Raw genomic sequence first — 18,856 nt, forward strand, 5'->3', positions numbered from 1 at the left:
CCAGCTGCCATAGAGCATCTGAGACCTGAATCCATGCCATCTCGGCCCCCAGGGAGTTTGTCAGTCAGTAGGACTGTGAGACACACACAGTCAAGGCATCTGAGTAGATGCTAAGCAAAATAAAAGCTCAGAGCTGGAACAGATCCCTTCCAGCTAAGATGGGCCAAGAAGTCTCTGAAGGCGGGTGAGCTATGAGTTGAGTTGAAAAGGGCAAATATGTTTCCAAGATGAGAGGGGAATGGAGGTGACAGCAGGTGTGGCTGCTGCCAGGTCACTTCACAGGCTTTTCCCCATTGTATTGATCTCGGGCTTTTTTTTCTCACCATTGTCTGTTCTTACAAGGTCTTCTGTGAAAAATTCAACCTAAGATCTACTCTTCATGAATTTTCTTGTTGCATCTGTTGTACAGAATCTTTTGGAATTGCTCCAGCTTCCTGGTTTAGAGGAAGACAAAGTCTTCCAGAAAGAGATAGGCCTCAAGATTCTGGTGTTCAAAGCTTACAGGTAATGTCCCATGGGATGGGCAGAGTTTTCCTCTGCCTCCCAGGTTCTGTAAGCATTGGGAGCATGACCCAGCCCATAGCAGATGGGATCATTGGCCTTGAGTGTATGGTTACCTTGCCTGTGATCAGAGGAAGGTCAGCCCAGCATGTTCAAGGGGAGTTTCTAAAGGCTGTGGTCAGTAGTGGCCAGTGATGATGACTGCCCTTTGGCCATGTTGGAGGAGTGGAGCACACACGTTAAACTTGGCTTCCTCACTGGGTGTGGTGGCTCATGCTTGTAATCCCAGCACTTTGGGAGGCAAAGGCAGGTGGATCACCTGAGGTCGGGAGTTTGAGACCAGCCTGACTGACATGGAGAAACTCTGTCTGTATTAAAAATACAAAATTAGCCGGGCATGGTGGTGCATGCCTGTAAACCCAGCTACTCAGGAGGCTGAGGCAGAAGAATAGCTTGAACCTGGGAGGCAGAGGTTGCAGTGAGCCAAGATCACACCATTGCACTCCAGCCTGGGTGACAAGAGTGAAACTCCATCTCAAAAAAAAGACAAAAAACAAAAAACTTGTCTTCCTCTACTTGCCTCCTCCCTCCCAGGGGAAAAGGGGCACGCCTTGAAAGGGTGTTAATTAGCAGAACCAGTGTGGCCAGTTCAAGGAACTTGAACTAACTCGGGATAAAGCTAAACTCAGTTTCTTAAATGACTTGTATCATTTGGAACTCGGAAGTGGGCTGGGTAGCACGATGGGGCCCAGCCGGGATGGAAGGCAGAGCCCCATGCATTCTTGCCCTTCCTCATCTGGCCCTCACACGCCAGTGTGCTCTGGCGCTCCAGCGTGGCCTGTCTTCACTGCATGGCCCCTTTTGTCCTGTCAGGGACCCACAGTGCTCAGGCTCTGCTGAGCCCAGGAGAGGAATTTGACTCAGGAAGAACCTTCTGTGAGTTTTGTTGTTGGAAAGCGATGAGCAGAGATGAATGATTGTGACTTGGGTGTGTGGATGGGGGTGGGATTTCTGTTTGAGTTGGGCAGCGTTCTTCCTTCTGTCCTGTCCCTGGTCTCACCATGCTCCTTCTGGGAACTGTTCCTCCTCTGCAGAGTCAGCCAGTCAGTAAAAAACCATGGCTCAGTGTTGGGCCTACCTGGGCATCTCTGATTGCTGGGAAGCATCTCTGCAGGGTAGCCTACAAATCTGAAAGCTTCCCATGAAGCGGGTTCCCATGCGGTGACCCCACATTAAGAAATCTGTTTCCAAATGTGAAATTTTGCCTAAACTGCAAGGAAAGCCTTGGTCTTGGGTAATTGCAGCTTTAGAATTTTGTGGCTGTTTTCCCCTCCCCATCAGGTGTTTTTTCATTGCTCAGTCCTATGCGCTGGTGAAGAAGTGGAGCGAAGCACTTGTCCTGCATGATAGCATCCTGAAATATGCAGATGAAGTAAATTCTGATGCTGGCACCTTCAAGAACAGCCTAAAGGTGAGAGGTTGGCCTCTCCTTGTTTGTAAGCCCTGGCACGTTATGGAGTTGGCTGTGGAGGAGCCGTGAGGGTACAACAGCTGGGCTCCACCTCAGGCTGGTCCTCCCTGGCTGTGCATGGGACCTGGTGTGGCCCTGACTGCCCAGGAGCTGCAGGCTGTGTCACTCATGGCTGTGCTCCAGGCCTGAGGAGGATTTAAGTTTGAAGAAGGGAAGGCGTTTTTCTGATTTCAAAGAAACAAAAACCTCCACAGGAAAACCTGAAGTACTGCTCTCAGACTTGACTACACATTGAAATCTCTTAGGAAGATTTTTTTCAAGGTAGATGTCTGGGTGGCACCCCCAGAGATTGTGGTTCTAATCAGTGTGAGGGATCTGAAGTGGGCACTGGGACTTTGAAAGGCCCCTTAATGATTTTGACATGCAACAAAGTGAGAAGCACTGGTGCAGCCATCCTGCAGGGCATGTGCAAGACCAGCAGCAGCGGCGGGGGCCTGGCTAGGAATGCAGCCTCTCAGCTCCCACCCGGAACCTTCTGCTTGTTTTTTTTCTTTCTTTCTTTCTTGAGACAGGGTCTCACTCTGTCACTCAGGCTGGAATGCAAGTGGCACCATCATAGTCCACTGCAGCCTTGAACTCCTGGGCTCAAGTGACCCTCCCACCTCAGCCTCCTGAGTAGCTGAGACTACGGGCATGAGCCACCATGCCTGGCCAATTTTTATTTTTTTGTAGAGATGGGGATCTCACTATGTTGCCCAGGCTGGTCTTGAACTCCTGGCCTCAAGCAGTCCTCCTGCCTCTGCCTCCCAAAACCTTGAGATTGGAGGCATGAGCCACCATGCTGGCCAGTATCTGCATTTTAACAAGATCCCCAGGCCATTTGGGGGTCCATTAAAGCTAAGGAAATGCTTGATCTAAAGTACAGCCACAGGACTGGATGCAGTGGCTCATGCCTGTAATCCCAGCACTTTGGGAAGCTGAGGTGGGCAGATCACTTGAGGTAAGGAGTTCAAGACCAGGTTGGGCAACATGGCGAAACCCTGTCTCTACAAAAATAAAAAAAAATTAGCCAGGCGTGGTGGTGCACACCTGTAATCCCAGCTACTTGGGAAGCTGAGGCAGGAGACTCACTTGAACCTGGGATGCAGAGGTTGCAGTGAGCCAAGATCACACCACTGCACTCCAGCCTGAGTGACAGAGTGAGACTCCATCTCAAAATAAATAAATAAAGTGCAGCCATGGAAGGCTTGCTTTGCTTTACTTTTTTTTTTTTTAAGATGGAGTCTCCGTCTCCCAGGCTAGAGCGCAGTGGCACAATCTCGGCTCACTGCAACCTCTGCCTCCCAGGTTCAAGCGATTGTTCTATCTCAGCCTCCCAAGTAGCTGGGACTACAGGCATGTGCCACGAAGCCCGGCTAATGTTGGTATTTTTAGTAGAGACAGGGTTTCACCACGTTGGCCAGGCTGATCTTGGACTCCTGACTTCAAGTGATCAAGCCTCTTGATCCGCTGACCTCAGCCTCCCAAAGTGCTAGGATTACAGGTGTGAGCCACCACGCCCGGCGCTTTACTGATTATTGACAGATAACTAGCTTCTTCAGCTTGTGGCCTGCTGTGATGATATAGAACTTGTTGCAACATCAGCTGGTCTAAGGAATCCATGTATATTTGACAAGTAGAGACCACTTAGAAAAGCAAGCAGGGGCCGGGCACCGTGGCTCACGCCTGTAATCCCAGCACTGTGGGAGGCTGAGGTGGGCGAATCACAAGGTCAAGAGATCAAGACCATCCTGGCTAACATGGTGAAACCCCGTCTCTACTAAAAATACAAAAAAATTAGCCGGGCGTGGTGGCGGGCACCTGTGGTCCCAGTTACTCAGGAGGCTGAGGCAGGAGAATGGTGTGAACCCGGGAGGCGGAGCTTGCAGTGAGCCAAGAGTGCCACTGCACCCCAGCCTGGGTGACAGAGCAAGGCTCTATCTCAAAAAAAAAAAAAAAAAGAAAAGAAAAAAAGAAAAGCAAGCAAAGGTTCCTGTTGTTGATGGAGTCACACCAGTGTAGGAGCTGCTGGATCCCGTGCAAGCTCAGAGTAGAGAAGCAGCTCTCTGCCTTCAGAGAGCTTGTAGTTTTGTTGTAGCCACAGACTGGCATGCAGGAGCCCACCTATGGATGCAGAAGAAGTAAGAGAGACCCCCAGCAAAGGCAGAGCTAGGAAAGAGCAGAGGGATGTGGGCAGGTGGGGGTGATGGACGTGGCAGCATCACCACCATGGGATATCATCTTGGGACGCGGTGCAAACCAGTGTGGACCTGATTTCATGTGCTGACTTGTTTTGTGGGGGAAGTGTCAGAGAATGGAGGCATGATGGATTCTGTGGCTTCCAGACCTTCTCGGGTCATTCCCAATACGCCAAGCAAGAGACCGAGGCCAGGAAAATTCATCACCCTCGATGAAGCAGTGGGATGTAATGACTAAGGGCTTATGCCCTTGAGCCAGATGGCCCAGACCCTTACCCCAGCCCACTGCCACTTGGGGGCATGGCCCGCACATTGCTTAACCTCTCCATGCTTCCATTTTCTCATCTGTAAAATGGGAGTGCAAACTGCCTCAGGATTATTGAGAAGGTTAAGCTAGTGATTATGTAACCAGCTTAGAACAATGCCTGGCACACTGTTTAGTGTATGATGAATTTATTAATATTATCAACATCATCTTTATTTCCAGGCATTGTTACTAAAGCCGTGGCATAGCTTTTCCCATTTGAAACAGACTAGTGTTTTGTTTTGTTCTAATATGGAGAACCATTTAGAAAGTCTAAAGTCCTGTGAAAATACCAGTGGGTTCGCTTAACTCAGGTTAGCTTGGTGTGCTTCTCTGACCTGGCCCTGGCTCAGGAGTACAGGTTTTCTGAATCTTACAGGGCCTGCCTGACATGCAAGAGCTCATCACTCAAGTGTGGTCAGAGAAGTGCTCCCTGCAGGCCGCAGCCATCCTTGGTGAGCCCCCTGCCTGGCCTTTGTATTCCCAGACTTCCCTTCCTGCCACTCCCCTTCTGTCTCACACCCCACACTACTGTTTTAAGGTTGAAAGGGTTGTCTCGGTTCATCTGTAAGATGTTCCTGGCCTTTACTTGCACCAGCTGGGCATCAGATCACGTAGAAGCATTTTGAGATGTGCTGTTACACTCGTCCTTCTCCCTGTTACTGTTCTCATGCAACTGTACTGGCTTCACAGGCCGACGGCGTTGGATGTGGGATTGATCTGTTTATCTCCACCACTTCTCAGCACGAGACAGGACTGGCTTCCCCACGTGCTGGCTCTTTTGCTTTTGGGATGTAGGGGCCACCTGTGTGATAGGTCTCATTTGTGACTAGTGTGCTATTATAAGTCCTTGTTCTTACAAACTTTCAGATGCAAATGACACTCATCAAACAGAGACCTCCTCCTCCCAAGTCAAGGACAATAAGGGAAGTCTGGGCCATGGTTTTTGAGGAATACAAAGCAGGATTAGTCACAAACTAGGAATGCATGCTCATTGTAGAGCAGTGGACCCTAAATTTCTAAGGAAACCCCCCACCTCCCTCCCTTCTCTTACCCAACCTCAAAGCTTCTTGCATAAATCTTCCAAGATGTCAGATCATCCCTGGGAAGAGGGTTGAGGAACCTGTTGCTGTGCAGAGTAGCACCCGTGGGTAAGAGCTCTAACTTGTAACATGGCCAACAGACCTGCACTCCAGTCTTAGCCTGGCCCTCTCTTAGCCTCTCTGGGTTTCAGTGACTCTGACTACAAGGCAGGGATGTGGTAGCCCCTCCTCGTAGGAGGCTGTCGGGATTGAGTGATTGAGGGAGATGGCCCCTGTAAAGCTCTGAACCAAGCAGTCGGCACTCAGGAATGTTCACCAAGGGTGTTGTTCTGTGACCGATGCTACGTACGTCTGTTTGATTTGACTTCCAGCCTCTGGTTGAACGGTTTGAGACATTCTGCCTGGACCCTTCCCTTGTCACCAGGCAAGCCAACCTTGTGCACTTCCCACCAGGCTTCCAGCCCGTCCCCTGCAAGCCTTTGTCCTTTGACCTGGCCCTCAGCCATGTGGCTTTCCCACCCCTCGAGGACAAGTTGGAACAGAAGACCAAGAGTGGCCTCACTGGATACATCAAGGGCATCTTTGGATTCAGGAGCTAACCAGGCTCTTCCTCGGGGGCAGGGGAGATCCTGACTCTTAATCTGTATTGTGAGAAAATCCCAGCAAGTTCCATGATATTAAATCCAGGTCTGCATTGGCCCGGGGCAAGAGTTTAACATCTTTGGCCCTGCATTCCTACAGCTTGTGTCTGTACACACAGTCTTAAGCAGTGTGTTAGGAGAGCACCCTGTTGTCTTCTGGTAAATGTGTGCGGGGTCATCCTGTCTCCTGTACCTCCTGGGAGAGGGGCCGCTGCTGTCTGGTGCCCTGTGAGCTGTGATTGATTGCCTTTGGTCAGTAATGCGTTCAGGAGTCCACACCAGGCACAGATGGGGCCTTGAAACGCTTTGTCATGCTTCATGTCATGTCATGTCATGATTTGAAATGAACTCATCCTTGCTGTGAGCATCCAGGATCCCTTGAAAAGTTTATCTGTGACTATGAAACTGGCAATGTCACCCCAGAATTACGGTCAGCCTTATTCCCTTTCACCTCCCAGTGAATGCTAAAAAGTTTCAGACAAGCAGAGAGCTCTATTTTTAGAAGAAATATGTTACACTCAGAAATAATGAAACCAAATCTTATATTAAAAGGCAAAGATGATGGAGACTGTGCCCATTTCTTATGTGCTCTCCCTCATGTCCAGTCCCCGTTCTCTCCTTGGGAGCCTGGTTGTGTGAAGCTGGTGAGGTCTAGTGTAACCTGACTTACCAGCAACTAGGTGAGGCTGATGCTGGATACACATGTTAGAGGCACTATTTATCAGGACTTCCCAATGTGTAATTTTTAGATGCTATTACATTTTAATCCCCTTCGTTACCCCCCATTTTTTCTTAGTCATCCCTTTTCACTTCTATTATAACATCAGTAATAGAAGTCACACAAACAATGTAAGAAAGCAAGGAATAAAAGTGATTTAAACATGTACCTGACACTTATGATTCCCTTTGGAAATCAAAACTCACCTGTCACATAGGATAGAAAATTCACCATGAGAAATGTTGGCTTAGATGTTTTCAGTTTTTGAGCAAACCCAGTGGCTTGAAGAAAAGGCCAACTGGTTAAAAATCCAAGAGCATTGTTTCAGGATGGCATTGTAACCCCCTGAGACTTCTTGCCCACTGCCCAGATGGAGCTGATTCATCAAAACAGAGGAATTGCAATAGAGGGAAAGTTTAATTAACACAGAGCCAGCTAAACAGGAGACTGGAGTTTGTTACTCAAATTGGTCTCCCTGAAAATTCAGAGACTGGGAATTTTAAGGATAATTTGGTGGGTAGGGGGTCAGGAAGTGGGGAGTGCTGATTGGTCAGGTTGGAGATGAAGTCATAGGGAGTTGGAGATGAAGTCATAGGGAGTTGAAGCTGGCCTCTTGTGCTGAGTCGGTTTCCTGGGTGGGGGCCACAAGACCAGATGAGCCAGTTTGGATGGATGGTGCCAGCTGATCCATAAAGTGCAGGGTCTGAGAAATATCTCGAGCACCATTCTTAGGTTTTACAATAGCGATGTCATCCCTAGGAGCAACTGGGAAGGCTCAGAATCTTGGGCCTCTGGCTGCATGACTCCTAAACCATAATTTCAATTCTTGTGGCTAATTTGTTAGTCCTACAAAGGCAGTCTGGTCCCCAGGCAAGAAGGGGGTTTATTTCCAGAAAGTGCCGTTACCATCTTTGTTTCAAAGTTAAACAGTTAAACTGTAAACTTCTCCCAAAGTTAGTTCGGCTTATTCCCAGGAATGAACAAGGACAGCTTGGAGGTTAGAAGCAAGGTGGAGTGGGTTAGGCTAGACCTTTTTCACTCTAATAATCTCACCATTAGAATTTTTGTAAAGGTGGTTTTAGAATGCCACTGTGGGCTTGGCTGTGCCTTTTGTTTTCCCAGTAAGTTGCAGGGAGGGAAGGCTAAGAGCTAGAAAGGATGGTGAGACACAAATCAGACTTCTTGTTAGAATGGTGTGGTGGCTTAGAACCTTGAGATGCTCGCAGAGGGGCCCTGATCCCCTGGGGTTTGTTTTGGGTTGGAGAGCCTCAGGAAGCTGGGTTTTTTTTTTAATTGAAAGTTTCATCATCTATGCCATATAAATTTAGGACTAACCTCACCCCTACTTCTGAAAATATAGCACAGATAGGCTGGACACAGTGGCTCACGCCTGTAATCCCAGCACTTTGGGAGGCCGAGGCAGGCAGATCACTTGAGGCCAGAAGTTCGAGACCAGCCTGGGCAACATGGCAAGACCTTGTCTCTACCAAAAAAACTTTTTTAAAAGAAAAATATATATAGCACAGATGACTGGTCTCAGGTTGAGGTCCTGGGTTTTGATCAGGTCAGTGTCCCTGCGGGCTGAGGAACCACAGTTTGGGGGTTAGGGGGTCTTCATCCATGTCCTCATCCTCCTCCCAGGGCCATGGGCCAAGATTCTGCACCTCCCTTGTCTCGTCTCTGTGCTGACAGCCGCGCTGTCCTCCAGCTCCAAGAATCCAATTGCAGGCCCTGCTGTGCTGCAGTCTCAAACCTGCCTCAGGCCGTTGTCTGCAGCATCGTGAGGGGGACGGGCATGGGGAACTGCTCATCCTCCTGGAAGATGTCCCTTTGTCCTGCCCACAGCCCTCCCAGCCCCTCCCACTCTAGAGTGCTGGCCTCAGTGGGGACCCAGGACCTATAAACTAGAGATGGAGGCGAATCCCAACTGCACCTTTTCCTTCTCAGGTTGCCTAATGCTTTGTCTCACAGCCACACTACAAATTCCATTCCTCCCGGTGCTCCTGCCAGGCGCTCTGAGCAGCATTGGCTGTTAACGGCCAGTGATGCTGTTTAGTATTAAAAGCAGGTGTTTACATAAGAAGACAGATCTGGCAGGGCCAAGGTCTCTGGCAAGCTCTCACATCCCTTCACATGGGATTCCTGGACATTAAGCAGGCTGTGTCGTGGGAGACAGAGCGCCAGATGCAGGACCCCCTCCTGTCCTCCTGGGAAGCGGCTCTGCCTCTGAAGGGAGCAGGTTTCAAATCAGGCCCTCACTGCCCCTGGGCCCTGCAGGCTGTTCGCCGGGGGTTTTCACAGAAAGATACTTCAGAGGCCACACAGTCCTGCCTTCCCACGGAGCATGACATGCAGATGAGGCCCCGGGGGCCGCGAATGGGTCTGTTCCAAGTGGGTGTTCCCGTGTTGTGCTGGCTCCGGTCCCTCCTCCAGGATGGACTCTGGTGCTGTCAGCAAGCTCTGACCCTGGAGGAGGCTTCTGTCTCCAACAGCAAGAGAGGACGAAGAGAGCTCCACTCAGTCCCTTATAGTTTTATTTATTTATTTATTTATTTAGAGACAGAGTCTCACTCTGTCACCCAGGCTGGAGTGCAGTGGCATGATCTCAGCTCACTGCAGCCTCTGCCTCCCAGGTTCAAGCGATTCTCCTGCCTCAATCTCCCAAGTAGCTGGGACTACAGGTGTGTGCCATTATGCCCAGCTAATATTTGTATTTTTAGTAGAGGCGGAGTTTCACCGTGTTGGGCAGGCTGGTCTCAAACTCCTGGCCTCAAGTGATCCACCTGCCTCAACCTCCCAAAGTGCTGGGATTACAGGCGTGAGTCACCATGCCTGGCCCAGTCTCATACTTTTAAAGCCTGCCCGAGGTCTGTTGGTCTGTTGTGGCTGTGATCGTGGTTTCTTTCCTTTTTTTTTTTTTTTTTGAGCAGAGTCTCCCTCTGTCACCCAGGCTGGAGTGCAGTGGTGCAATCTTGGCTCACTCCACCTCCCAGGTTCAAGCAATTCTCCTGCCTCTGCCTCCCAAGAAGCTGGGATTACAGGTGGCCACCACCATGCCCAGCTAATTTTTGTATTTTTAGTAGAGATGGGGTTTCACCATCTTGGCCAGGCTGGTCTCAAACTCCTGACCTCATGATCTACCCACCTTGGCCTCCCAAAGTGCTGGGATTACAGGCATGAGCCACCGCACCTGGCCTTTTTTTTTTTTTTTGAGATGGAATCTGACACTGTCGCATGGGCTGGAGCTCAGTGGTGTGATCTCTGCTGACTGCAACCTCTGCCTCCCATTCAAGTGATTCTCCTGCCTCAGACTTCCGAGTAGCTGGGATTACAGGCATACACCACCACGCCTAGCTAATTTTTTGTATTTTTAGTAGAGATGGGGTTTTACTATGTTGGCCAGGTTGGTCTCAAATGCCTGACCTCGTGATCCACCCGCCTCGGCCTCCCAAAGTGCTGGGGTTACAGGTGTGAGCCACCACGCCCGGCCTATGTGACCGTGGTTTCTATTCTCTGTTCCAGGCAAGCCCCACCAGGCCTGCTGGGTGAGGGTCAGGAGCGTGAGGTGGCTGAGGATGGCACTGGCCTTCGCTGCTGGGTCTCCGGGCCTGTTCCTCTCTTCCCAAATGTTGTTTGGATGTGCTGTCTCCTCTCTGGTTTTACATTAAATCAGTGAGAACTCTTGGATTCCCTCCTTGAAATGAAATGGTGCCAGGCTTGGTTCTGACCCCTTCCCCTGGTGGCAACCTGAGCCTGTCACCACGACCACAAGGTGACAGCCTGTGATGACAGGGCACCCTCAACCCATAGCAGCCCTGGGCCAGAGCTGGGCGTTTCCTCCCAAAAGCCAAGGCAGAGGCTTCACCCCCCTAGGAGAGGAAGGCCAACACCAGGGGCTTTGAGGGTGGGACCGTGCTCTGTTCACTGTCATTGCTGTGGCAGCGCTAATTTTTCACATACGAGGTGTCGTTAGTCACACACAAAAAAGCTAACTGATCACAGAATTCTAAACAGCACAATTCTGTCTGCAGCCTTGAAAAGCCTGGGACATTTAGAGGTCTAGGAAAATATCCAAAGATAGTAAAAATATGTGTTGGTTCTAATTTTTTGTTTGAAGACACTTGTTGCTACAGAGGAGATGGAAGGCAGATTTAGCTGTAAAATTTATCGATGCTCCAAAGCAAAGAGGATAAATTGGAAATTGTCTGCATCCTGACAACACCAACTGAAAGAATCCGACCTGTTATAATGTTAGACACTTGGGAGCAGGACCTGGGAGGGGCCATGGTTGGGGGCACTGCCCAGGGCCAGCTGGGGTGGCAGGCTGTGCAGGTTGCACACATTAGATAGCTCCTGGCCTCTGGGTCCACCCTCTGCTCTAAGCACCATCTGGCACAGAGTGAGGGGCTCTACAAGCGTCCACTAGAGGTATTATTATTATTCCGAGATGAGGTTTCACTCTTGTTGCCCAGGCTAGAGTGCAATGGCACAATCTCAGCTCACCACAACCTCCGCCTCCTGGGTTCAAGTGATTCTCCTGCCTCAGCCTCCTGAGTAGCTGGGATTACAGGCATGCGCCACCAAGCCCAGCTAATTTTTCTATTTTTAGTAGAGATGAGGTTTCACCATGTTGAATAGGCTGGTCTTGAACTCCTGACCTCAGGTGATCTGCAGCCTCGGCCTCCCAAAGTGCTTCCCCAGGGATCTTCTGACCTAGCAATCCAGCTATGGCGGGCAGGTACCTGGGCCAGTGAAAGCTGAGTAACGTTAGCTGCAGCTCATCTGTGGAATGGAGATGGGTGTGGCTGTGCAAAGGCCTCGGCAGGCAGTGCCACCCATGCTGCCTAAGAAGAGGTGTGAGGCAGAGAGACAGCACGTGCCCAGGGTCCTCTGAGCTGGTGGATCCCTGCCCCGCACTTACTAGTCCATTACTAGTCTAGCTGAGCACTCTCCAGCTCCTGTACAACAGGGGCGGCTGTGTCTCAAAGTTACTGGGAGGAGACAGTGAGGAGGTTCCCCCAAAATGTTCTGAGCCCAGACCCCAAGACAGCATGGGCTGCTGCACCCTGAGTCGATGGGCACACATAGCTGACAGAGCCTTCCACTCAGCCAGCCTGTGTCCTTGTCTTCCCCTTCCCAGGAAGTCCTCCTAAGTCTATGCAATGCCATTCAGACAATAGTTTGGGTCTGACGAGCCGCTGTCTGTGCTGGGCGGTTTAACCTCCCCTTTCCAGCTTCCTGACAATAGAGACAAATCAGGCAGCTATAAGAACTGCTTGTTCCTTCGTTTTCATGTTTGTCTGTTTTATAAACCTTTTTCTCCCTCTGACCAGTGAACAGTGCCAGATGCCACCAGACCCCTGCTGCTGTGGTGCAGCCGGTGGAACATTTTCTCAAGTGGCCACACGGGTCGTTATCTTGGCATGCACAGTTAGCTGGCTGCCTCTGTCACATCTGCACTTCTCCAAAATAGGGCTGCAGGTCCCCAGACCTAGCTAGTAAGAACAGCTATTAACTTAAAGGTGGCAGAGAGGCCCAGAGCTCTTGGGCCTACCAGTTCCTGAGTAAAACTGGCTGGGCTGCAGACTTCTGGAATGCAGGGATGGCTCATGCACCAGGTGGCTGCAGGGGCTGGGGAGTGGGCTGCATCAGCACCAGTCCTACAGCTGAACTGGGGCTGGTGCGGTGGGTCCCCTTTCTTCCAGGGAAAGGGGATGGTTCAGAGGGAGGTAGAGATACCCTAAGGCAGCCTTGGTTTTGAGGATTCCAGGGGTTCCCTCTATGTTCTCTTTCTTGCCATTTAGTATGAGGAATCCTGCCTGCTCTCTTAACACACACAAGATTTGGTTGTTTTCTGTTTTTTGGAGTTTTTGTAGTTGCTTCCTCTAAGTCTTCCCCGTAAAAGTCCCAAAAGGAATCACTAGCATCTGTTCCTCTCTACTCTTGTCTGGTTAAGCAAGCTGTGCCACCTTTTGCTTCTCTCTAGGCTGACCTTGGCATTTCAGTTCTTTTTATCGGACTTGCTAGGCAGACTCACAGCCAAAAGAGCCTCCTCCTGGTGGCCCTGCAGATTCCTGGGCCACAGCCTCTACCCCTTAACCCTATACCTGCAGACAATGGAAGGAGGCTGGTCCCTTGAACCCCCAGTCCGCCTGACTGTGCTCCTCTAGGCCCAGCTGGAGGAGGGCACCTCTGCTTTGCTCAGCGGGCCAGAGGAGTGAAGGAAAGAGGTCATCACTCAACTTTGGTCCAAGGGTCTGGCAGCGGAGCTTTTGTACAAACAGGGTAATTTCCTGAGACAGCAAAGCCTTACCTCATCAGGAACACATGGGCGCCTGGTAGCTTACGGCTCCCGGGGCAAAGGAGGCAATCACCACCATCAGCCTCAGCAGGGAGAAGGATGCCTCCCCACAGGAGCCCCAGAGCTGGAGGAGATAGTGGGCACCAGAGGGCTTAGCTGCTGGCACACTTGCCAAGTGGCCACCCTGTGGCTGGGCTGCACATGTGTCCAGCTGTGTCTGGCAGTCTTGGAGCCGAGAGTCTCACTGTTTTTGGTCTGATCAGGCCTCTTGCTTAGGTCCCAGGCCAGGTGAGCTGCCAGCTGCCCACATCAGCGTGGAGCTCCAGGAGCAAGGAGTGAGTAAGCTGCCAGGCAAAGTCATGGCTGGCAGAGGGTTGAGCAGCCCCAGGGATCGTTTCATCTCTAACCTCTCAATCCACCAAGGAACAAGCCAGGGCCAGGCGAGGGGAAGGACTCACCAGGCCCTTAAGTGGGGAGATGCTATCCTTGTATGAATGCCTTTAAAAATTTTTGTTTTTTGTTTTTTTTTTTTTTTTGAGCCGGAGTCTCGCTCTGTCACCCAGGCTGGAGTTCAGTGATGAGATCTCGGTTCACTGCAACTTCCACCTCCCGGGTTCAAGTGATTCTCCTGCCTCAGCCTCCTGAGTAGCTGGGATTACAAGTGTGTGCCACCAAGCCCAGCTAATTTTTGTATTTTCAGTAGAGACGAGGTTTCACCATGTTGGTCAGGCTGGTCTTGAACTCTTGACCTCATGATCCACCCACCTTGGCCTCCCAAAGTGCTGGGGTTATAAGCATGAGCCACCGTGCCTGGCCAAAAGAATTTTTTTTTTTTTTTTTTTTAGATGGAGTCTCACTTCTGTCATCCAGGCTGGAATGCAGTGACTCAATCTCGGCTCACTGCAACCTCCCTCCACCTCCTGGGTTCAAGCGATCCTCCTGCCTCAGCCTCCCGAGTAGCTGGGACTATAGGCACCCACCACAACGCCTGGCTAATTTTGTTGTTTTGTATTTTTAGTAGAGACAGGATTTTGCTTTTTTTTTTTTTTTTTTTTGAGACGAAGTCTCACTCTGGCACCCACGTCACCCAGGCTGGAGTGTAGTGGCACAATTTTGACTCACTGCAACCTCCACCTACTGGGTTCAAGTGATTCTACTGCCTCAGCCTCCCAGGTAGCTGGGATTACATGCACCCACCACAATGCCTGGCTAATTTTTGTATTTTTAGTAGAAATGGGGTTTCACCATGTTGGCCAGGCTGGTCTTGAACTCCTGACTTCAAGTGATCCACCCTCCTCAGCCTCCCAAAGTGCTGGGATTACAGGCATGAGCCACTGTGCCCGGCCAAAAAATATATATATACATATATATATTTTTTTGAGATGGAGTTTCACTCTTGTTGGCCAGGCTGTTCTCGAACTCCTGACTTCAAGTGATCCGCCCTCCTTGGCCTCCCAAAGTGCTGGGATTACAAGCGTGAGCCACTGTGCCTGGCCAAAACATATATATATATATATATATATATATATATTTTTTTTTTTTTTTTTTTTTTGAGATGGAGTTTCGCTCCTGTTGCCCAGGCTGGAGTGCAATGGTGTGATCTCGGCTCACCGCAACCTCCACCTCCTGGGTTCAAGCGATTCTCCTGCCTCAGCCTCACAAGTAGCTGGGATTACAGGCATGCACCACCACGCACATGCCTGGTTTTGTTATTTTGTATTTTTAGTAGAGACGGGGTTTCTCCATGTTGGTCAGGCTGGTCTCAAACTCCTGACCTCAGGTGATCTGCCCGCCTTGGCCTCCCAAAGTGCTGGGATTACAGGTGTGAGCCACCCCACCTGGCCAAAAATAAATTTTTTTTAACTGCAAGCAAAGAGACATGGCAGAAGCCAGGGCTTAGGAGGGTTGAAGGTCGGGGCATCCTATCTAACTTCCAGGCCAGAGCTGTCTGAAGGAATCCCAATAAGCCCCAAATGCAAGCCTCATTTGTCACTTTAGATTTATCGGTAGCCACATTTTAAAGAGTAAAAAGCAACAGGTCAAAATTTAAAATATGCCTGTAATCCCGTATCATGAGGTCGGGAATTCGAGACCAGCCTGACCAATATGGTGAACCCTCGTCTCCACTAAAAATACAAAAATTAGCCAGTCGTGGTGGCACGAGCCTGTAGTCCCAGCTACTCGGGAGGCTGAGGTAGGAGAATCACCTGAACCCGGGAGGTGGAGGTTGCAGTGAGCTGAGATTGTGCCACTGCACTCCAGCCTAGGCAACAGAGCAAGACTCTGTCTCAAAAAAAAAACAAATAAAACTAAAAATACATTTCATTTAATTCAACATATCCAAAATATTTCAATATGTAATCAATAGAAAAATTAATGAGATGCTTTACTTTTTTTTTTTTTTTTTTTTTTTTGAGACTGAGTTTTGCTCTGTCTCCTAGGCTGGAGTGCCGTGACACAATCTCAGCTCACTGCAACCTCCGCCTCCCAGATTCAAGTGATTCTTCTTCCTCAGCCTCCCGAGTAGCTGGGACTACAGGCAAGTGCCACCATGCCCAGCTAATTTTTTTTAGTAGAGACGAGGTTTCACCATGTTGGTCAGGCTGGTCTTGAACTCCTGACCTCATGATCTGCCCACCTCGGCCTCCCAAAGTGCTGGGATTACAGGCATGAGCCACCGCAGCCGGCTGTTTTACATTCTTTTTCCATAGTACGTCTCTGAAATCTGGTGTGAATTTTGCATGTATAACACATCTCACTTTGGTCCGGGCACCTTCGAATGCACTGTAGCCACACACAGCAGGACTTGTGGTTACAGAAACGGACGCTGAGGGTCTTGATCCAGGCAGTCAGCCCCATCTTGACCTTTTAGATAAAGGGCTCCTTTCTCTCCAAAGTGTGAGGCCAGAGGTGAAGCACAAAGACAGCCATGCCCCACTCTGTGTCCCTGTCCTTTCTCCTGTTTTCTTCTGGGGCCAGGGTTGCTGCCATCAGACAGGAGCATCCCACGTGAGAGACTGCCTCAGGGCTCGGGGTGTTCCTGCCTGCCGCCTGGCAGCCCTTATCAGAGATGCTGGGCCTGATTTGATCTGGCATGAGAAGATCACTCCAGGAAGTCAGCTCTTGTTTTTCTTTTTATTATTATTATTATTATTATTATTATCATTATTATTATTATTATTATACTTTAAATTTTAGGGTACCTGTGCACAATGTGCAGGTTAGTTACATAAGTATACATGTGCCATGCTGGTGTGCTGCACCCATTAACTCGCCATTTAGCATTAGGTATATCTCCTAATGCTATCCCTCCCCCCTCCCCTCACCCCACAACCGTCCCCAGAGTGTGATGTTCCCCTTCCTGTGTCCATGTGTTCTCATTGTTCAATTCCCATCTATGAGTGAGAACATGCGGTGTTTGGTTTTTTGTCCTTGCGATAGTTTACTGAGAATGATGATTTCCAATTTCATCCATGTCCCTACAAAGGATATGAACTCATCATTTGTTATGGCTGCATAGTATTCCATGGTGTATATGTGCCACATTTTCTTAATTCAGTCTGTCATTGTTGGACATTTGGGTTGGTTCCAAGTCTTTGCTATTGTGAATAATGCTGCAATAAACATACGTGTGCATGTGTCTTTATAGCAGCATGATTTATAGTCCTTTGGGTATATACCCAGTAATGGGATGGCTGGGTCAAATGGTATTTCTAGTTCTAGATCCCTGAGGAATCGCCACACTGACTTCCACAATTTCTTGCAGTAAATGAGTTAGCCCTTAATCTCCGGGGCGTGTGAGGGCCCCCTACAGTGCTCATTTCCTTCCTGGAGGGCTTCTGCAGAGGGGTCGAAGCTCCAGTGTTCCAGACCTCAGACTCGCTGCCCTCCGCCCAGGGCACCTCCCACTGCACAGCTCAGAGGCTTTGCCTGGCTGCTCTCTGTCTGGAGTCTGGACACCTCTCCCCAGGGCCCCACTTCCAATGACTGCCACCTCCCAGGGAGGGGCCAAGCTCAAAGGTGAAGCAGCCGGGCTCGGTGGCTGATGCCTGTAATCCCAGCACTTTGAGAGGCTGAGGTGGGCGAATCACCTCAGGTCAGGAGTTTGAGACCAGCCTGGCCAACATGGTGAAACCCCATCTATACTAAAAATACAAAAATTAACTGGGTGTGGTGGCATGCACCTGTAGTCCCAGCTACTCGGGAGGCTGAGACAAAAGAATCGCTTGAACCTGGGAGGCAGGGGTTGCAGTAAGCCGAGATGGTGCCACTGCACTCCAGCCTGGGTGATAAAGCGAGACTCCATCTCAAAAAAAAAAAAAAAGAAAAGAAAAGAAAAGGTGAGTCATGGAGGCCAGGGGTGAGGCTGGCGTTGGCCCCCGTAGTCATTCACACAAACGGCTCCTTTCTGAAGACAATTGATTGCAGGCGTACGACGAGTGGTTAGAAGACAAGTGTCACCAGGAATAAAGTGGGAGCAGGCTGGGGCAGAGGCTGAGTGGCCAGTCATCTCTGGTGACATCTCACTGAAGACATGGGCCGGGAGCTGAGGACACTGGAGGCCACTTTTCCTCATTGCTGTCAGGGGCCACCGCTGCCCTCCCCACCCCCACTGCCCCTGTCAGCTCCTCCACCTCTAGGAATGGGGGTTTCCTGCATCCCCTCTCCACAGCCAAGTTCAGGGGCTTCCCACGAGATTCAGCCAAAAAGGGCGCAGGCCTTTTCTATCTCATGGGGGCCTGAGGCCAGTATCAGGCGTCGGTCCCTGGTCTCCCCCGTCTGCTGGGACCTTTCTCTCCTGCCAGGCTGTGTTTTGTCCTCAGCGAGGCCTGCCAGGATGACCAGGTGATGTCACCCAGTCAGCCTGTTCCATCCCCTGGCTCCCCCTCAAGCCCTCCTTCCACTAAAACCACGGGGATTTCAGGAATGACCTGGAAAGCGACGCCACCTCCGCAGAAGGGGCCTGTTACGCTGGGACAGTGAAATGAGCGCCTGGAAAGGGAGATGCCATCACCCCTTTCTTGAAGATGCTCAGGGTCACCACAGAAGGAAAAGGCAGCAGCCCTGGTCCCCAGTGTGAGGAAAAGACTAATAAGCTGGCATCACTGTCTGCCACTCAATCTGACTTCATAAAAGCCACCAGGGGCCATTTCTGGGTGGGGCAAGAGGCAGGTAGGAAAAGCCAAGTGCATCAGGCTCCCGGGCCTCAGCCAGAGCCCAGGCTTAGTGGCACCTGAAGCCAGCCCTGGTGCTGCTGCACTGTGCACACTTTATAAAATGGGGCCGGGTGCGGTGGCTTATGCCTGTAATCCCAGCACTTTGGGAGGCCAAGGCGGGTGGATCACTTGAGGTCAGGAGTTCGAGACCAGCCTGGCCAACATGGTGAATCCCCTTCTCTGCTAAAAATACAAAAATTTTCTGGGCGTGGTGATGGGCACCTATAATCCCAGCTACTCGGGAGGCTGAGGCGGGAGAATCGCTTGAACCCGGGAGGCAGAGGTTGCAGTGAGCCAAGATCATGCCATTGCGCTCCAGCCTGGGTGACAGAGCGAGACTTTGTCTCTTAAAAAAAAAAAAAATGGACCTTGTGCCAGTTGTCTGGAGTGAATGTCCCCTGGCTGCCCCATCACGTCAGTGGAG

At 50.4% G+C, this 18,856-nt stretch overlaps 1 protein-coding gene across 1 annotated transcript; it reads left to right on the forward strand.

Moving 5' to 3' along the window:
* The first annotated feature begins 238 nt into the window (after positions 1-238).
* Positions 239-5,487, forward strand: LOC129016787 (signal recognition particle subunit SRP68-like). Its single transcript, XM_063656030.1, has 5 exons — positions 239-244; positions 410-504; positions 1,843-1,972; positions 4,893-4,968; positions 5,207-5,487. The coding sequence occupies exons 1-5, from the start codon at positions 239-241 to the stop codon at positions 5,230-5,232; spliced, it is 333 nt and encodes a 110-aa protein (XP_063512100.1). The 3' UTR covers positions 5,233-5,487.
* The last annotated feature ends 13,369 nt before the right edge of the window (positions 5,488-18,856 follow it).

This window comes from Pongo pygmaeus, chromosome 19, assembly GCF_028885625.2.
Source record: "Pongo pygmaeus isolate AG05252 chromosome 19, NHGRI_mPonPyg2-v2.0_pri, whole genome shotgun sequence".
NCBI classification, from domain to species: Eukaryota; Metazoa; Chordata; class Mammalia; order Primates; family Hominidae; genus Pongo; species Pongo pygmaeus.